The sequence below is a fragment of the Muscardinus avellanarius genome (genome assembly GCF_963383645.1).
Source record: "Muscardinus avellanarius genome assembly, chromosome: 11".
Classification (NCBI taxonomy): domain Eukaryota; kingdom Metazoa; phylum Chordata; class Mammalia; order Rodentia; family Gliridae; genus Muscardinus; species Muscardinus avellanarius.
This window is the reverse complement of record NC_137797.1, coordinates 82,547,157-82,567,997: the sequence shown is the minus strand read 5'-3', so window position 1 is coordinate 82,567,997 and position 20,841 is coordinate 82,547,157. Positions and strand designations below refer to the sequence as shown.

Here is a 20,841-nt window from a genome sequence, read left to right as displayed (position 1 = left end):
CCTATTTATTTTCATTAGTCAAACAAAACAAGTGATAACAGTATTTTCTCTTAATTGGAAATGAATGTCATCTCATGACTTTGAAAAAATATACCCTTGTTTCTACTTACTTCTTTACTCATTAACACAAACTACCTAGGCCTTTAAAACAAGTCATACCTTCTGATATTTTGGCCACTTATATAATTGGATTTCACAAGTAAATGGTAAAGCATATGCGAAGGTATCATGTTCATTCAATCAGAATGTTGGGCAACACTAGTTTCAATAATTCTATGACGAAAGATACAGTGGCGAAGACTTCCGGGAAGATGGCGACCGAGAAAAGCGGGGCTTGAGAGCCCCGCTAACAACCAATCTCCATTGCCACAAAATCAGCGCCTTTCATAGCCAGAAAACACCATCACCAGAGAAACAAAAAAATCACCAGGCTCCAGAGAGAAAGCAGACTGAGAACAGAGCTCAGAGCCACAGAGGAGATACACTGGCCTCACGCCCGAGGACGCGGCAGCAGCGCCATACTGCCGGCGGCAGCGGCGACTTCACCGGATGGCTACAGCAAGCCGAGGTGAGCCGCTGTGGAACAGCCAGGCGGGATCTTTCGGCGCAGGGAGCATCTAAAGCTCCCAGTGGCTGAGCTCAGCACACGCTGCAGGGACTCAGAGTGGAACTTAAAATCAGAGAAGAAAAAATACGCCAGCCTCACGGCCGAGGGCGTGGCAGCGGCGCCATATTGCCACCGGTGGCAGCAGCAGTGAATTCACCGAGTCCAGTACAGCTACATCTGCATACTCAAGAACAGTGAGTCAAATTGTGGGCCACAGAGGAGAAATCTCAGTACTGTACTCCCTGGGACTTGACCCAGTGGGGGAGTGGCGGTGACAGAGATATCACACCATAGGAGAACGTGCAACCTGGCACCCCCCACAGTCTAAAGCAGCCTCTATCGACTCTCTGGGCCGGAGACACTGTGATACAACCCACTAAAGGAGTAGTGGGGTCTGAAATACTACAGACTCGAGATCCAAAGCACCTTAAGCGAAGTCATAGTGACCCAAGGGAAGAACCCAGAGAAGGCACAAACTTCCGAAATCATGGGAAAGAGGAATAACACTGGAGCAATGAATGCCCACAACTCCACAACATCAGAACCCGATAAAACAGAAAATCAGAGATTTCTAGAAGATCAAATCAGGAAAATAACTCTAGAAATAATAGAGGTGCTTTGAAAAGAATTCAGAGAGAGCCAAACAGAGATAAAGGATGCAATCAATAAAATAAAGGCCTCAATTCAAAGCACAAACAACCGATTAGACCACATGGAGAACAGAATCTCGCTCTTAGAAGATGATCATTCCAAAACTGAACGCATAGTTTCTAATCTAGAAAAAAATATCCAACAGCAGGAAACTGACATTGAAGAAATATGGGCCCATTTTTTTTTTTTTTTTGGGTGGTACTGGTGTTCCTGGAAGCCGTTCTTCCTCCGGGCTACACTCCCAGACCTATTTTATATTTTTGAAACAGGGTCTCTTACACCAGCACAGCTGGCTTCGAACTTGTGCGATCCTCCTGTCTCCGCCTCCCAAGCGCGGGGATTACAAGCGTGCGCCACCACGCCCGGCTAAATATGGGCCCATTTTAAGAGAGCTAACCTAAGAATAATTGGAATAGAGGAGGGAAAAGAAAGTGAAACCAAAAGGATCAACAATCTCTTCAAGGAAGTAATAGCAGAAAATTTTCTAAACATAGAGCAAGAGGTCGATACACAGGTCCAGGAAACTTATAGAACTCCCTTTAGACAGGATTGGAGAAGAGGATCCCCATGCCACATAATGGTCAAAATGACCAATGTGGAAGCCAAACAGAGAATCTTAAAGGCAACAAAAACAAAGGGCCAAGTGACATTCAGAGGCAAACCAATTAGAATCACTCCAGACTTCCCAAACCAAGTCATGAGAGCCAGAAGGGCTTGGAGTAACATATTCCAAACTCTGAAAGAAAACAAATTCCAGCCAAAAATTTCCTACCCAGCAAAACTTTCTATCAAATTACATGGAAAAATAAGAAGCTTCCATGACAAACAGAAACTGAAGGAATTTATGTCTTCAAAACCAGAACTAGAGAAAATACTCAAAGAGATTAACTACAAAGAAGAAATAGGTAACACACGCCAGAACCAGAGAAACAAGATTTTCCATTCAACAGACAACTAAGATTGGTTATCTGTAGAGATTCATTATTTATGTTAGTCTTTTACCTATCTCTAAATTGTATTGTTTGCCTTTATTGTTGTTAATTTTTAGGATGTCTAGTTGGAATATTAATATACCTTCAGATATAGCATTTGGAAATATTTTATCCCATTCTATTAGTAACTTTTAACTCTGTTTACATTGTCTTTGGATATACATTTTTTTTATTTTTTAGGGAGTTTGTATACTCTTCTGTTACCTGTGCCATAGAAATCATATCCAAGAAATCACTGTCAATTTCAATGTTGTGAGGTTTTATGACCCAGATTTTCTTCTAAAAGTTTATAGTCTTAAGATTTATATTTAGGTCTTTTATCTATTTTGAGTTAATATTTGTATATGGGATTAGGTAAGGGTCCAATTTTATTCTTTTCCATGTAAGTATTATTTTTCAACAATATTTAGTTAAAAGATTATTATTTCCACCACCAAATGTTCATGGAAACCTTGTCAAAAATAAATTGACAATATAGGGAAGAATTTAGCTCTAGGCTTTTATTTAACTCCAATGGTTTATATATCTGCCTTTAGAACAGTACTACACTGTTTCAATTATTGTAGCTTTATATGGTTTGAAATCAGAAAATATATATCTTCTAGCTTTGTTCTTTTTCGAGATCGTTTTGGGTATCTAGAGTCCATATTCCATATTAGGATAGATTTTTTTTCTGAAAAATAAATATATAAATATATGATAGTTTCACCTAAAAAATAGAAAAAAAAATTCTCTGGTAAGAAAGAAAGCAAAAAGAAATATTGAAATGTTATCTTTAAGTCATCAAAAGCTTGGTATCAGACAAATGAAACTGTTATGTGAAATTATCATTTTTAATTTTGGATAAATTTCTATAATACTAGATGTCAAACACTAAGCCAAGCATGGGAAGGAGGGATGGGGAGAGAATGGGGTGGGGATCGGGTGGGGGCTGACTGGGCGATATGTGCATGTATGTCTACAAAAGTTTGTATTCCACTATGATGTATGAATACAGTGCACCAATTAAAAAAAAAGATACAGTGGTACCAAAAATAAAAAATAAAAAAATAATTCTATGACCACTATTTTAGTTTTAATTGCTCAGCTTAAGGGGAGAGCTAATCATTATAAATTTCTTAATGATACCATATATAGTCATCCATTTAAAACACCTAATAAGTTATTAATATCTCAAAAAGGCAATGCCTCCTAACCATAAATGTGTACCCTTTTTAAATTAATTTTATTCATTCTTTTTAAACACAAAGACACAAAGCAGAGTTAATTTAAAGAATTTAAACTTCCAATAACATTGATCAACTGCCTATTTAAGAAAGAAATGCCTGGTTGCTTCAATAAATTTCTAAATAAACTCAACAAAGGAGCACTAAATATTGCAAATAATTCCACAAAGCTCTTCTCCTGTAGCAAATCATCTAAAGAAAAAAAAGATGGTTTTCCCACTTTTTGGATATCTAGCCAAAAATGTTTAAATTTAATTAGGCTGGCCTGTTCAAATATATGTTTAGTAAATAATTTGACTGCACTGTAGAATCAACATGAAAACATATAAAGAATTGATGGGAATTAAATATTCAACCACTCACAAACTGCAAGTGATCAAATTTTCTTCCTCTTCTTTGCACCTAGTCAATTTCAAAGGAAGAGACTTCCATGATGCAAGGAAGAGAAAGCCTAAGCAGTGGTAGAAAGCTGAGTAATTCCATGTTGAAAGATTCTGGAAGCCTGAAATTGCACTAATAACCCACATAATCAAATTAGAAGCCCTGCAGAAAATGCTTTAAGAGACCAAATGACATTAAATGACATGTTGATGGATTAGTTTAGCCTTTAGTTAAACTAATCTAGACAGGAATTAGAATATTTTGAGACTATTTAATTGTATTAGGAAATGGGAAAAAATAAAAACAATGAGTTATAATGGAATAGCAAGCTTCGCAGAAAAGCAAGATGAATGGAATGCAAAAGCAGATATTTGAAAAATAAATAAAAAACTTCTAATACTAACTTTACCTTGTCATAGCCTAAATAAAATTCATTAACATATTTTTAGAACTAATTTTATTTTTAGTATAAGTAGAGATAATTCATTAAAAGTATACAACTGTAATTGTCAGTTAATTAAAATGATTTATTTCATATACTAATATATTTCTGATACTATGTATACTCATTGTAATCACAAACTAAAGTATCCTGAAAAGAAAAGTAAGGATTCAATTAATAGTGATTTTATATTACCTTTTCTTTTTCTTCTTTTCTTTCCTTTTCAGCTTCTCTAAATCTTTTTTAGCTATATCTATAATTTCAATAGTTTCTTTGTCTGAAGAAAATATAGTGGGGGAGAAGGCTGATGATCCACTGAAATATGGTGATCTTGAGGTGGCTCTTGTCAAGTTTTTTCGAAGGTTCTCATTCACTGCTTCACTTTCTAATAATTTTGCCCTAGTGAATAAAAATACATTAAAAAAAAACATAGTCATTTTTAAGTGTAAAATTGTAAAATTGTACAACACTAAACACAACTTATTTGCTGTTATACCAACATCGCCACCGTCTTCAGAATATTTTCATTTTCCCATACTGAAACTATGTACCCTTTAAACACTAACTCTGCTCCCCCTTCTACAATAGCCCCTGACAACCACGATTCTACTAGAAAGTATTATCTACTATAAAGTTGGCTGCTTTAGAAATAGAAAGCATTTGCTGGGCATGGTGGCGCATGCTTGTAATCCCAGCCCTTGGGAGGCGGAGACAGGAGGATTGCGCAGGTTCGAACCCAGCCTTGCTGGCTTAAGAGACCCTATTTCCAAATAAAAAAAAAGTATAAAATAGGTCTAGGAGTGTAAGCTAGAGGTAGAAGGGTTTCCAGGAACTCCAGTATCACCACCAAAAAAAAAAAAAGAAAAAAAAAAGAAAAAAAAAGAAAGAAAGAAAGAAAGAAAGATAGAAAGCATTTAAGATGAGTTGTTTTGCATGCTAAAAAGTTGTTTGAAAATGCATTTCAAGATTGCTACCAGGAAGAGCTATAAATGTGCTAACAAAAATTAATTATTATGGCATTTTTAGGTTGTGATTGAGTAATTATAAATCTTAAGTCATGCTATTAAGTGGCCAAAAGAATTCTGTACCATCCATCAGATGCTAATAATAATTAGATTACTTGAATTCTGGCCAATGGGCACCAGTTGTCCTTGCTTTGTAAACCCATTATTTAAACTTAAAATAAATAAGCAACATGGTCCCTTCAATTCAAGTTTCTCATCCATCACATATTAATAGCATTTTCAAAATTGTACAAGGAGTAGTTAGTAAAATGTGCCCAAAACTGGCAGACTAACATCTGGCTCCAGAATATGGCATGGGAAAAATGTTATCTCCAAGGCAACCTGAGTCTGACAATTGAAAACATTCTTTTGTCTGCTCAAGTGGTCCTCATATAATGAAGAGAGTAATATACATTTGCCAGCAATAAGTGAAAACACAGAAGTAAGATCCTAAAGAAGCCTTGACTTTTAAGAGACTAACATGGATTCATATAGAACTCTAGGCAAATTTTTTTACTTCTATTTGATTCAAACCATCAAGAACATAATTATCTACTTCCATGTAATAAATTTGGCACATGATTAATTTGGCTCTTGTGTGACTAGCCTGAGCTCTAAGAAGACTTTGCCTACCTCTGTTTCAAAACTAAATAAGCACTCTGCCATATGTTCAAATATTTCAGATAAAAATGCTAAGTTATTTGCAATCTCTAAGCTCCGAAAGGCATAGTCAGCTCAGTGATTTTTCATCATGCCCCAAAATTATTCATGACACTCTTTAAACTAGCTAGAAAGCAGAGTATACATAAATCAGTGAATATATATTTTAGATAAATGCCTCACGTATGTTTTAAATAAATTGTTTTATTTTGTATATCTGGTGTTATATATGCTGAGAACAAAAATTATAGAAAGTTTTAAGTTGTTAATGGGGTGGGGGTGTAACCCTGTGGTAGAATATAGCACTGTGGATAGCATGTATGAGGCTCTGAGTTCAATCCCCAGGAACCAAAAAAAAAAAAAAAAAAAGTTAAAGCCGAGCATGGTGGCACACAGTGGTAATCTCAGCATTTGGGAGGCTGAGACAGGAGGATCTCGCAGGTTCAAAGCCAGACTCAGCTACTTAGTGAGGCCGTTTGCAACTCAGTGACAACCTTTTTCAAAATAAGGAATAAAAAATAGGGCTGGGGGTATAGCTTGGGGGTAGAATGCCCCTGAGTTCCATCCCCAATTAAAAAAAAAAAAAAAAATCTGGGAATGGATCCATTATATGATCTGGCTATAGCACGCCTGGGTATAGGAGTTTAATCTAGAGAATTACAGTAAAAATGCATGCCCATGTTCACAGCAGAAGAGTTCACAATAGCCAAATTAATGAACCAGCAGAGTTGTGCATCAATACATGAATGGATTTCAACATTATGGGAAATAAACACAATGTAAATCTACTCAGCAATAAAGAAAAAAAATTATGTCATTTGCAAGAAAATGGAGAGCATTATGGTGAGTGAGATTAGTCAGTCACAGAAAGTGAAGGGCAATGTGTTTTCTCTAATATGCTCAACCTAGGGAGTAACTGGAATATCTGATGGACTCCCCCCAGTAATGGAAGACAAACATCAAGTGGAGCCAGAGAGATAGTCTAAGATTAGGGGAGGAGGAAGACAGGTTCATTAATGGGAATACTACCATCAACTATGTATTCATATGTGGCTATACCATCATTCTCAGTACTCTGTATTAAGTAGGAGGAAATAGGAAGGGGGACCTACTAAGTGCTTTGTGCATATATGTCATTGTCAACATGATTTATATTATGATGTGAGATATAATGCACCAATAAAAGCACATTATAAAAAAAACTTGCCTGATACTGTATTTAACAAATATTATTATTATTTATTTATTTATTTATTTATTTATTTATTTATTTTTTTGGTGGTGCTGAAGATTGAACCCAGGGGCATTCTACCTCTGAGCTGTACCCCCAGCCCAATTTTTATTCTTTATTTTGAAACAGGGTCTCACTAAGTTGTGGATGGCCTCACTAAGTAGCTGAAGCTGGCCACAAATCCAGATCCTCAGCCAGGCATAGTGGCACACACTTATAATCCCAGCATTTGGGAGGCTGAGACAGGAGGATCGCAGTTCACGGACAACCTCAGCTACTTATTGAGGCTCTTTGCAACTCAGTGAGACCCTGTTTCAAAATTAAAAATAAAAAATAGGGCAGGGGGTGTAGCTTGGAGGTAGAATGCCCCTGGGTTCCATCCCCAGACCTACAAAAAAGAAAAACAAACAAAAAAACAAGATCATCCTGTCTCAGCCTCCCAAGTACTGGGATTACAAGCATGCAACACCACACCTGGCTAAATAATAACTATTCTTATCAAGAAGTTTTTCTGCAAAAAGTAGAAGTGAGATTTGAACTAAGTATATGCTCTCCCATTGAGTTAACTGGAGAAAATAACTAGTATCCTAGAGAAAATAACTTGGCCATCAGGACAAACCATCATGGAACCCAAAAATTATATAAAAAAATTATTAATAAGCCAGGCGTGGTGGCGCATGCTTGTAATCCCCGCACTTGGGAGGCAGAGACAGGAGGATCGCGCAGGTTCGAAGCCAGCCACGCGCGCTGGTTTAGGAGACCCTGTTTCCAAATAAAAATGTAAAAATAGGTCTGGGAGTGTAGCCCGGAGGTAGAAGGGCTTCCAGGAACCCTAGTACCACCAAAAAAAAAAAAAAAGAAAAAAAATTATTAATATTCTTGACCTTCTTTCCCACCCCATTCTCCCAATTTGAGCCCCATGGTCTTCTCCATGCCCACATGCTTTTATTAAATTCTGTCATCCTATTTACTATGTGAAACCACTTATATACAGTGCTATAGGCAGACTATATATACTCTTGTTTGCACCATGCTTGCCTCTAATCCATGGCATAGAATATATGCATAGTGAGCATCTATAGCACATTGCATGAAATATGAATGGATATCCAAGAGAGAGACTGGCCAATTGGTCAGGATGCAGTGATTTACTAATAAGAATAGCTGAAATAGTAGAAGGGAATAGGAGTAATACAAAATTCAAGAAATTGGAGATGACTTGTAGGTGTTGGTCTGCTCACTGTGAGTAGGTCACACAGTGATGAAGGACACTAAAGATACCTCCATTAATATCAGTTTTTCTGTATATCAGGTTAGTTAAACAACCAGTGAAAGGAATGACAATATAAGTAGCAGGATAATAGAATGAAGGGGAAAGTAGCTTGGGATATGACATTATGAGAAGGTCATATATCTAATCCCTAAAGTTAACATAACCAAGGAACTGAAATAACACCATGAATAGCTACTATATAATAAACCTAACAAAGTAAATATTACAACATTGCAAAATCCAGAATATGTGCATTATATATTTTAGGAACACTAATACCTGAGATCCTCAATTTCTTTGATATAGCTATGAATCATATTACTGATCTCCTCATTCCCTTCACCTGTAAGATAAAATATAAATGAACATTTTCTCTTAAATGAAGAAACCAAAAGAAATAGAAAAAACATAGTTTAGAAACAAAAAGGCAATTTTGAAAGCACAACTCTTGTACTAAAATTTCTACCCTAAATTACATTAGCCCGCCATAAGATAATATGAGGCCAGAGACACTTTTTGCTTACATAGGTATTTACTATTTTTTTAAATTAGGCATTTAACTTAAAGTCACAGATTGCTTGCATACAATTTGGCATTTCTAGTTCCACCACTATATGTAACTAACAAACACAAAAAACATTGCCTGCCTTCGAGAAGTTAATCCCATACTCATGCTGCCCTCCACATAGGCATACCTGCTCTGGCAAGAACTTGGTTGGCCTGATCACTAACAAGTTGTGTGATTCTGGTCCTCAGTGCATCCACGGTCTCTTGCATTGCTTTAATTCTTACACGCAGGTTATTGTTTTCTGTCTGTAGCATAGCATTCTCATGAAACATGTCATTAATGCTTTCCACACCTTCCTCGTCGATGATTCTTTTGCCCTAGAAAAGGAAAATATTTCCCTGTTAATGGAAGAGCCTTAGGTACACAAGAGTTTTGTTCAATTCCAGGACTACAAAATTCTACAATTAAGAGCCCTTTTATCTCACCAACCCCAAAGCAGAAGATCCTTTTCTTTCTGGTACAATCCTTTATGGTGTACTAGTCACTAAAAAACTGATTGAGTAAGAAGCCTTTTGATCATGTGGTTAGTTGGGTTTGATGGAACATCATGAATACTAACCACAAGAGGACTAGAGAATTCTACTTCCAAAATAACCTCCACTGCTCTGACTACCAAGACACTCCAGAGATACATAAGTGAAAGCCATCACAAAAAGACATCTTTGTGTATCCACCACATGCCAGCCTTAGGTGTTCCATAAATAGGAAGTTGACTTTGTCAGCTTACTGTTTTGTACTCCATAAGCTCCATCTGAAGTCGTGTTATCTCACTGCGGAGGGCGTTGATTTGCTGACTGGCTCTGTCCTGATTGACCATCACCTTGTTCTTGATATTTCTAGCTCGATTGGCATATTTCAGAGTGTTTAGTGTTTCCATAAAATCTCTGTCTGAAGGGCTGACACATGCTATCATGATTGTTTGGCTGAAAGTTACAAATAACAATTATAGATAAAAGGAAATGAAATATTGAAATAATCATTTTTATTTCCTAACATTTGAATGCATCTATTCTTCAAGATACCAAAAAGACTTTTTAACTTAAAAATAAAATTAAGTTTAAAAGCCCTCATTCTTTAAAGCTATCTTTAATCTTTAAAGAAAATAACTTTGTTTACTTAGATAATACTAGGAAAATTTAAATTATATTCTTCTTCAATCCACAATACCTTTAAGAAAATACAAACATATATTTGTTTCTCATTTCATGTGTATGTGTGTGTGTGTGTGTGTGAGAGAGAGAGAGAGAGAGAGAGAGAGAATGAGTGTGTGTGCGTATGTGTGTGTGCGTGTGTGTTTTACTGGGGATTAAATCCAAGGGCATTCTCCCTACAAGGCATATCTCCAACCCTTTTTATAATTTTTGTTTTGTTTTATTTTTAAACAAGGTCTTGCGAGGTTGCTGAGAGTCTTTCCACATAGCAGAGGCTCTCCTCAAACTTGTATTCCTCCTATCTCATCCTCCTAGATACTGGGATTATAGATGTGGCCATCACAGCTAGATCTTCAATTATTTAAAAAATTTTTGAAAGTGTATACAATAATTCTAAAATTAATCTAACAATAAATTGAATACAATAAAATTAAAAATAATACAATTAATTGAAAATTAAAATAATCTCACTATTTACTTTTCAGTAAGTTAAAATTTTATTCTATTTAATGACTGGTATCATAACATTTGAATCAGCAAATAATTTTACAGACCATTCAATCATACTCAAACAAAAATAGTATATAGAATACCCTTAGATTTCATTTATATCATGATTTGTTATTAAATGATCAAAGTTCCAGATCAAATGATCAAAGTTCCAGAGCTTCTGACCAGATTATACTGGGAAAAAAATGGAAAATATTGCTTTAGAAACATTACTTTATGGTCATGATAAATTCTTTGCCAGCCAAAATGGGATAAGCAAATGCTTAGTATACCCCAAATATCTTGTCTGTCAATAAAATACATGATGCTGTACTGGGCACTCAGAACTTCTTACTCTACAACATATAGAAACTATAATTAAAGAGCTAATTTACCTACCTGGGTAGAAAATCAATGCCCATCAATCTTCATTTGTAGCCTCCTAAATATTCTCCCACTTTCACTCTTGTCGTCCTTCAATATCTCAACATAGTGCCAAGAGGAGCCCTTAATTTTAAAAGAAGTCCCATCCATGCTTTTTTCCCTTCACCAACTCTTGCTCTTCCTTACTTATTTATCCTTATTCTTACTATAATTCAACATTCAACTAAGGTACTGTCTAGCCCAATAATTCAACCCTCTTCCATTTAGCTGTACCTTTTCTCTCTGCCTTCTTGGACCCTTTGGATATTTTTATTCATTAGGTTATCATTATTATTCCACTGAAATTTTGTAATACTCATCTCTTAGACCCTAAATTTCTAAAGGAAAGGGATCATCAAGTTTTATTCATCAATATATTTCTAAATATATAACAATATTTGGACATTAGGACATCAATGCTATTGACATTTTTTTAAAAGTTTTCCCATATATAAAAAGGTTGAATTTTATATTTCTTTATTTGGTTAGTTTATGGTACTTGAGATTGAGTCCAGAGTGCTCTACCAATGACTTATACCTCCCTTTTTAAAATCTTTTTAAAACAGGGTATCTCTAAGTTGCCCAGGTTGGCCTCAAACTTGTGATCCTCCTGCCTCAGCTTCCTAAGTACTGGGATTTGAAGTGTGAGCCACTGCACCCAGCAAAAGTTTAAATTTTTATAGATTTTACAAAAATATGCCAATAACATTTACAGATAGTATTTAACCACTGTTTGCTAAATTCTTAAAGTAGAAACTATGGCATGGTAGAAAGAACACATGCTATAGACTTTCACTTACAATTTAAGTGACTGATAAATTACTTAACCTACTTGGATTTTAATTTTCTTATCTATAAAATAAGAATAATATTTACCTCAAGAAATATCATAAGGATTTTGTGAAATCAAGACATGTAATAACATACCTTAGGTACTTACTATTAGTTCTTTATACCATTAATTTTTTTATAATAAAACTAGTTCTATAGCTTACCTTACCAGTGTACTTAAAGCAATCAATAACCAAAATTCAAGAAAATGAAGGACAATCAATTTTGCATACCTATTACCCCCAAGAGAATCCTGCAGTAGTCTTGTCAGTTTGGAGTCTCTATAGGGAACATGGGTGGCCCTCTTGCTCTTGTCTCCCAATGCACTTATTACATTGCCAAGTGCCAACTAAGAGAAAGAGGAAAAGAAATCATATATATTTTTTAATTTATAACAGTTTTAAATAAAGAATAACTATGGAAAATAAAATGGAGATATGACAAAATTAAGAACACCTGTCTGGTTTTATTTTACATTTGAATTTTCAAGTACTCATCAACTACCTTCAACATTTTCTATATTAATACTAAAAATTAATGCTACTGAAAATTTAGTAATATGGATATATATGTTAAATATTACTAAATTATATATCATTCATGACACAAATACTTAAAAACTTCTATTCAAATAATTTCTTTAGAAATAGAAATGTTAGAAGATTGAAGGCTTCTAACCATCCCTAAAGCATCACATTGTGTTCCCAGAAAATTATCAATTAATGTTGCCAATTCTTTTCCACAACTCAAGAAAGAAACAAAATGGCTTTTTAGTTAACAGCTACAAGAAACTTTCTTGTTGCAATATAGAACCCTTAGGTGGCTAAAATCTCCTTTAAACCACAATAAAAATATCAGTATGATTTCTCTGAACAAAGAATTCCTGCACAAGTAAAATTCTCCTTACAAATATAATAATACTAAGTGATAAGCTTTCTATTTAAAAAAAAAGATAAGTCAAATTACAGAATTCAAATTACAAGATAAGCCAAAACATTGGTCACAAGAGTCTTTAGTAAGGCAAACATCTTTAAACATGTTGTTGTTGGTACAAAAACATTACAGCAGCAAGTAGCATCAGGATCATCCTGTGTCTTGGTCTTCCTTTTCCAGAGATGCTCTTAAGCACTGGCCACATTAAAATTTACTAAATGTAGATACTAAATCAAAGCTGGGCATTGTGGTACATACCAGTAATCTCAGTACTTGTTTGGCTAAGACAGGAGGATAGGGGCTAGCTTCAGTAACTTAGAGAGACCCTGTTTCACAATAAGGGCTGAGGATGCAGCTTAGAGGTAAAATATCCCTGGGTTCAACCCCCAGTACAAAAAAAAAAAAAATAGAAAAAAAAAAGGAAAGAAGGAAGGAAGGAAGGAAGGAAGGAAGGAAGGAAGGAAGGGAGGGATGGATGGAGAAATTCAAAACAATGCACAAAGTCCAGGATCCAGGTCATGCTCTTTTATACAACATTCAAACATATATGGGACATTTAGATGAGTGCTGGTATTGGGTACACCTGGCTCTCTAATCAGCTTCAGCTGATAACCACAACAGAATGGTCACAATAACACAGGAGCAAATATTGGGCAATGATTAAAAAAACAGGACAGGGCCATATGTTTGGAGCTCCAACTACAGGATGGAGAGAAGCAAGAAGTAAAGCATACAGCCTCCAAGTTCTGTGTTCATGTGTCATTGTCAACATAATTCACATTATGATGTGATACTACAATGCACCAATAAAAGCACATTAAAAAAAAGCACAAAATGGAAGATGGCGACAGAGAAAATCAGGGCTTATGAGCCCCACTACAACCAATCTCTATTACCACAAAATCAGCGCCTTTCATAGCCAGAAAACACTATCAGCAGAGAAACAAAAAATGTAATTACAAGGGACAGAGAAAAAGAGGGCTGGAAAAATGAGACACAGAAAGAAAGCAGACCACAGTGCTGCGGCCAGAGCCACGGCTCAGAGCGGCACGGACGCCATCTTCCCTCGCAGCACCAGGCTCCAGAGAGGAGGGGGACTCAGAACGGAGATCAGAGCCACAGAGGATATAAGCCGGCCTCATGCCCGAGGACGTGGCAGCAATGCCTTACTGCCGGCGGCAGCAGCGAGTTCACCAGATGGCACCAGACCAACGAACTCAACAGCCCACCAGGCTCCAGAGAGGAGCGGCGGACAGCGAGCCGAGGTGAGCCGCTGCGGAACAGCCAGGCAGAATTCGGCAGATTTTTCAGCGCAGGGAGCATCTAAAGCTCCCAGTGGCTGAGCTCAGCACACCGTGCAGGGACTCAGAGCAGAGCTCAAAACCAGAAATATGCCAGCCTCATGGCTGAGGGTGTGGCAGTGACGCCATATTGCTACCGACAGCAGCAGCAGCGAATTCACCAACAACAGCTCCATCAGCACACTCAACAAAGAGTCAAATTGCGGCCCCTAGAGGAGAAATCCCAGTACTACACTCCCAGGGACTTGGCCCAGTGGGGGAGTGGCGGTGGCAAGATATCACACCATAGGAGAACACCCAACCTGGCACCCCACACTGTCTAAAGCAGCCTCGATTGACTCCCTGGGTCTGAGACTCTGTGATACAACCCAGTAAAGGAGTCGTGGTGACTGAGATACCACAGACTCGACATCCAGAGCACCTTAAGTGAAGTCGTAGTGACCCAAGGGAAGAACCCAGAGAAGGCACACACATTGGAAATCATGGGAAAGAGGAATAACAAAGGAGCAATGAATACCCACAACCCCACAACTTCAGAACCTGATAAAAAAGAAATTCAGAAATTTCTAGAAGATCAAATCAGGAAAATAACTGTAGAAATAATAGAGGTGCTTCGAAAAGAATTCAGAGAGAGCCAAAAAGAGATAAAGGATGCAATTAATGAAGTAAAGGCCTCAATTCAAAGTACAAACAACTGATTAGACCACATGGAGAATAGAATCTCGCTCCTAGAAGATGATCATTCAAAAAATAAATGCATAGTTTCTAATTAAGAAAAAAAAAAACCCAACAGCAGGAATCTGACATTGAAGAAATATGGGCTCATTTTAAGAGAGCTAACCTAAGAATAATTGGAATAGAGGAGGGAAAAGAAGGCGAAACCAAAGCAGTCAATAATCTCTTCAAGGAAGTACTAGCAGAAAATTTTCCAAACATAGAGCAAGAGGTCGATACTCAGGTCCAGGAAACTTATAGAATCCCCTTTAAACAGGATCGGAGAAGAGAATCCCCATGCCACATAATGGTCAAAATGACCAATGTGGAAGCCAAGCAAAGAATCTTAAAGGCAACAAAAACAAAGGGCCAAGTGACATTCAGAGGCAAACCAATTAGAATCACTCCAGACTTCCCAAACCAAGTCATGAGAGCCAGAAGGGCTTGGAGTAACATATTCAAAACTCTGAAAGAAAACAAATTCCAGCCAAAAATTTCCTACCCAGCAAAACTTTCTATCAAATTAGATGGGGAGATAAGAAGCTTCCATGACAAACAGAAACTGAAGGAATTTATGTCTTTAAAACCAGTGCTAGAGAAAATACTCAAAGAGATTAACTACAAAGAAGTAGTAGGTAACACACACCAGATCCAGAGAAACAAGATTTTCCATCCAACAGACAACTAAGATTGGTTATCTGTAGAGATTCATTATTTATGTTAGTCTTTTACCTATCTCTAAATTGTATTGTTTGCTTTTATTGTTGCTAATTTTTAGGATTTCTAGTTGGAATATTAATATACCTTCAGATATAGCATTTGGAAATATTTTATCCCATTCTATCAGTTACTTTTAACTCTGTTTACATTGTCTTTGGATATACAATTTTTTTTTTTTTAGGGAGTTTGTTTACCCTTCTGTTGCCTGTGCCATTGAAATCATATCTAAGAAATCAATGCCAATTTCAATGTTGTGAAGCTTTATGACCCAGATTTTCTTCTAAAAGTTTATAGTCTTAAAATTTATATTTAGGTCTTTTATCTATTTGAGTTAATATTTGTATATATGTTAGGTAAGGGTCCAATTTTATTCTTTTCCATGTAAGTATTATTTTTCAACAATATTTAGTTAAAAGATTATTATTTCCTCCACCAAATGTTCGTGGAAACCTTGTCAAAAATAACTTGACAATATATGGAAGAATTTATCTCTAGGCTTTTATTTAACTCCAATGGTTTATATATCTGCTTTTAGAACAGTACTACACTGTTTCAATTATTGTAGCTTTATATGGTTTGAAATCAGAAAATATACATCTTCTAGCTTTGTTCTTTTTCGAGTTCGTTTTGGGTAACTAGAGTCCATATTCCACATTAGGATAGATGTTTTCTGAAAAATAAATAAATGTATGATCGTTTCACCTTAAAAAAAAAGAAAAAATATTCTCTGGTAAGAAAGAAAGCAAAAAGAAATATTGAAATGTTATCTTTAAGTCATCAGAAGCTTGGTATCAGGCAAATGAAACTGTTATGTGAGATTATCATTGTTAATTTTCGATAAATTGCTATAATACTAGATGTCAACCACTAAGCCAAGCATGGGAAGGAGAGATGGGGAGGGAACGGGGTTGGGATCGGGTAAGGGCTAACTGGGTGATGTGTGCATGTATGTCTACAAAAGTTTTTTTTTTTTTTATCCCATTATGATGTATGAATATAGTGCACCAATAAAAAAATGTGTAAAAAAAAAAAGCACAAAACCTTATGTTGTCAGCATCACAGAAATTTAGGAATGCTATTACTTTTATGCAGAAACAAATGTCCAACTTCATTACGAAGAAATTTTATAATCCATAAGAAGAAATTCATAAGTTCATAAGAAGAAAAGATTGGATAAAGAATTGCTCAAGAAATATTCTGCCATGTAACAGAAACCTTATGCTAACTCAATCACAAGGTGTTTTCCAATTAGAATATCAGTAGGTGACATGATACTAAAATTAATTCCTAATATAATCTATAAAACTTCTCATTTGAAAAAAATTACTAAAATATTTATTTATTTATTTATTTATTTATGTATTTATTTATTTATTTATTTGTGGTACTAAGGTTCCTGAAAGCTCTTCTACCTCTAGGCTACACTCCCAGACCTATTTTATACTTTTTTATTTGGAAACAGGGTTTCTTAAGCCAGCGCAGCTGACTTTGAACCTGCACAATTCTCCTGTCTCTGCCTCCCAAGAAGCGTGCGCCACCACTCCTGGCTTTCATTCTTTATTTTAAAACAGGGTCTCACTGAGTTGCAAAGGGCATTACTAAGTAGCCGAGGCTGTCTGTCAAAGGCAATCCTTCTATTTCAGCCTCCCAAATGCTGGGATTACAAGTGTGTGCCACCACAGCCAGCTTAAACAGTATATTTTAAACAATATATTTAAAGTATATATTTTCTTAGCACTTTTTCTTTAGGAGTCAAGATACAATCCTATAGAAAAAAAGCTATACTATAATTTTTTATATATTTTTCATATAATATATAATAGCATAAAATTTAAATTTACATATATGAAAAAATACACAAAGGCAAAGGAAGAAAGCCTATAATGTGAAGTTAGAGATTCAATGAATTACATAAATTTACTGAAATTTAATTTCTCAGTCCTGTGCATGCTTTCATGCAATGATTTCTCCATTGGGCATACTGTATATTGAAACACAGAAAAGGATACTAGAAAAGCCCTGATACATTCCCAGCACAGCACAGCTTTAGTCTTACGAGACCACAGTTGATTGAAATGCCTTCTTTTGCCCTCTCGCCCGTAGCTCCAGTGCGCTTCAGTCTTTCTGAGCCAGCCAGATCGACAAAGTGGAACTTTGCAGTCAGCGTTTCAAACTCGTTCATCTGTGATGATTCAGAAATCATCTTATTATCAGTCCCATTTTCCTGCAAGGAAGAAAACCATTGAAAATACTTTACTAATGTAGTACTTAATATCCTCTAATCCCTGATGAACCTCATCCCATGTACACATATATATACACAGCCAAAGAAAAATGCAAGTAGTCAAATAAATATAGATGCAACAATACAAGCTGGGAATTAGAAACAATATCAGAAAGAAACTAAAAGGTCAGAATGCAACTGTTAGCAACTGAGGCTTTGCTTTGTGCTGATAAGGAGAATCCTACAGTATACAGTCCTTAAAATCACAGGTCCCAGGTGACTGCACACACCACCATGTGGTCACAGTGTGCTTTCAGGTTATTGCACATGTAGCTACTTTTCCCCAAAACATGTTTGACAAGTTTCAACTTCAATGGATCAGAAAAAGAAATCAGGAAATGTAATAATTAAACAAACTGAATTTGTCTCGTGAGATCTATGTAGCTTAAGGAGATAAATATTGGAAGAAATGAAATTAAGAAATGAAAACTAATAACTCACAACATCTGTTTGGGGGCACACCCTGGTCTGACACACATGAATGGTGAAGATGGCATGTGAGCGAGAGCTCTGAACGTTCATCTGGGTACTGGCAGTGGTGCGGGACAACGCGCCTAGCTTCAGACACTGCATCATCTGGTAGAGGAAAATAGGCTTCATGTGAGAACATTTAAACAAAATACCACCTCATTTGTTTCTTAGCTAATGCCCAAAACCCGCCATATTAAGGGATGCAAGAGATGTCAGTTTTCATATTATTATTTTAGTTACAAGCACTTTTTTTGAGCTGAATTTATCAATGTAATTGTTTATTATTTTTTAAACAGGGACAAAAATGAGATTCCATTGTTCACTATTGGCTGACATTTGCAGCTTCCATGCAAAAACTGTTGACAGTAGAATACTTTGGTACTGAAACAGTAAAAACTGAACAGTAATAACTAAATAACTTGAGTTATTTAGCCTCTTCTGTATCTTCTAATTGATTTGTTGGTGGTGGTAGTTTTATAATATTTCTTAACAATTTCTTGTTAGGAGTCAAGATAGAATCCTTAATATGTTATACCAATGATACAAATGAATTGTAGTCTCTTCCTTCCTCATCAATTATTTAAAACTCTTTATCCATGAAAGATAATTAGACATACATTGCCTTAGATTCTTTTGAAGCTATAAGTGTACTTTCTTTATTATTACTTTGACCTTTTTTTTTTTGGTGGTACTAGAGATTGAACCCAGGGGCAATCTATCTCTGAGCTATACCCTCAGCCCTATTTTTTATTATTTATTTTGAAACAGAGCCTCACTAAGTTGTGGATGGCCTCACTAAGTAGCTGAGGCTGGCCTTTTACCTGCGATCCTCCTGTCTTAGCTTCCCATATACTGGGATTACCAGCATGCATCACCATGCCCAGCTTAATTTTGATATTTTTATATCCTATTTAAAAATATGAAAAAGCCAGCATGGTAGCACATGCCTATAATCCTAGTACTTGGGAGGCTGAGACAGGAGGATTGCAGGTTTAAGACAAGCCTCAGCAATTTAGCAAGGCCTTATTATAAAACAAAGTTTTAAGGGAGAAAGAATAGAAGTATAGTGCAGAGGTAGAATGCCTCTGGGTTCATTCTCCTTTACAACAAAAATTAAAATATAAATAAAGAAGGCAAGATTTTAATTCCATGCACACCTAAGGATACAAATTTCATATCTTGGTCTTAAGCAGACTATCAGTAAAACTAATTATGAGTAAAATTAACTTTATTAAAAGCAATTGTGCTATATTTCAACTACAACTTAAACATCACCTCTGATTCAGTATTCACAGCACGTGTTGTGACTCCCACAGTGTAAATTCCTCCAGTTGAATCTTCATGAATTCTTATATTTGATTTTTTATTTTTTGCATCAATATCCCGAGTGGTATCAAATAAGTCAAGAACTTCTTCATTATAGAGCTATCAAAAAATATATTACAAGTTTGATTTTGATTAAAAAAATATATATCAAATATACATAAGTTTATCTTTCATGCACATTTTTTAAGATTCTTTGAAATAGCACTTATGTCATTAAAATAAACATAAATGAGGCAAACAGGGATAATTTGAGTTCTTTTCCTATTTGTACTCCTTTGATTTCCTTCTCTTGCCTATTGCTCTAGCTAGAGTCTCAAGTACTATATTAAAAATAAGTGTTGATAATGGATATCATTGTCTTGTTCCTCTTTTTAGGAGTAATTCTTGCAGTTTTCCCCATTTAATATGATACTGGCTGTGGGCCTATTGTATATTGCCTTTTTGATGTTGAGGTATGTTCCTTCTATTCCCAATTCTCTACAGTGCTTTTAGCATAAATGGGTGTTGGGTTTTGTCAAATGCTTTTTCAGTGTCTACTGAAATGATCATATGATTTTTGTCTTTGGTTCTGTTTATGTAATGGATTACATAGATTGGTTTTTGTATGTTGAACCAGTCTTGTATCCCTAGAATGAACTTTAATTGGTCATAGTGCATGATTTCCTTGATGTGGTTTTGAATGCTTGTTGCTAGTATTTTGTTTTGCAGTTTCTGCATCTAAGTTCATCAATGATATAGGCCTATAATTTTCTTTTCTTGAGCTGTTTTACTTGGTTTTGGTATTAATGTGATGTTGGCTTCATTGGATGTAGTTGGGAAAGTATTTCATCCAATAAATTGAGGAGTATTGGGATTAGCTCTTCTGCTATACTTAAAGACCCAATGTACTCAACCAAAAAGCTTATAGAACTGATTAACAAACTCAGCAAAGTGCCTGGATACAAAAATCAACCTTAAAAAATCAAAAGTTAACTAGGCATGGTTGTACACACTTGTAATCCCAGCATTCAGGAGGCTGAGACAGGAAGATTGTGGTTCGCAGACAGCCTCAGCTACTTAGTGAATTCCTTTGCAATTCAGTGAGGCTCTGTTTCAAAATAAAGAATAAAAATAGGGCTGGGGATATTGCCCAGAGGTAAAATGCCCCTGAGTTTCATCCCCAG

At 35.8% G+C, this 20,841-nt stretch overlaps 1 protein-coding gene across 7 annotated transcripts in view; it reads right to left on the bottom strand.

The window, feature by feature from the left end:
* Window positions 1-20,841, bottom strand: part of KIF21A (kinesin family member 21A) — a gene marked incomplete at both ends in the record, with an annotated part of 219,842 nt that overhangs the window by 90,630 nt on the left and 108,371 nt on the right. For all 7 annotated transcript variants that reach the window (XM_080706303.1, XM_080706301.1, XM_080706302.1 and 4 more), the window contains 8 exons: window positions 4,495-4,698; window positions 8,747-8,810; window positions 9,163-9,352; window positions 9,763-9,958; window positions 12,163-12,278; window positions 17,654-17,821; window positions 18,323-18,457; window positions 19,628-19,777. In XM_080706303.1, coding sequence (XP_080562429.1) covers window positions 4,495-4,698; window positions 8,747-8,810; window positions 9,163-9,352; window positions 9,763-9,958; window positions 12,163-12,278; window positions 17,654-17,821; window positions 18,323-18,457; window positions 19,628-19,777 — 1,223 coding nt within the window. The remainder of the gene's footprint in view (window positions 1-4,494; window positions 4,699-8,746; window positions 8,811-9,162; window positions 9,353-9,762; window positions 9,959-12,162; window positions 12,279-17,653; window positions 17,822-18,322; window positions 18,458-19,627; window positions 19,778-20,841) is intronic.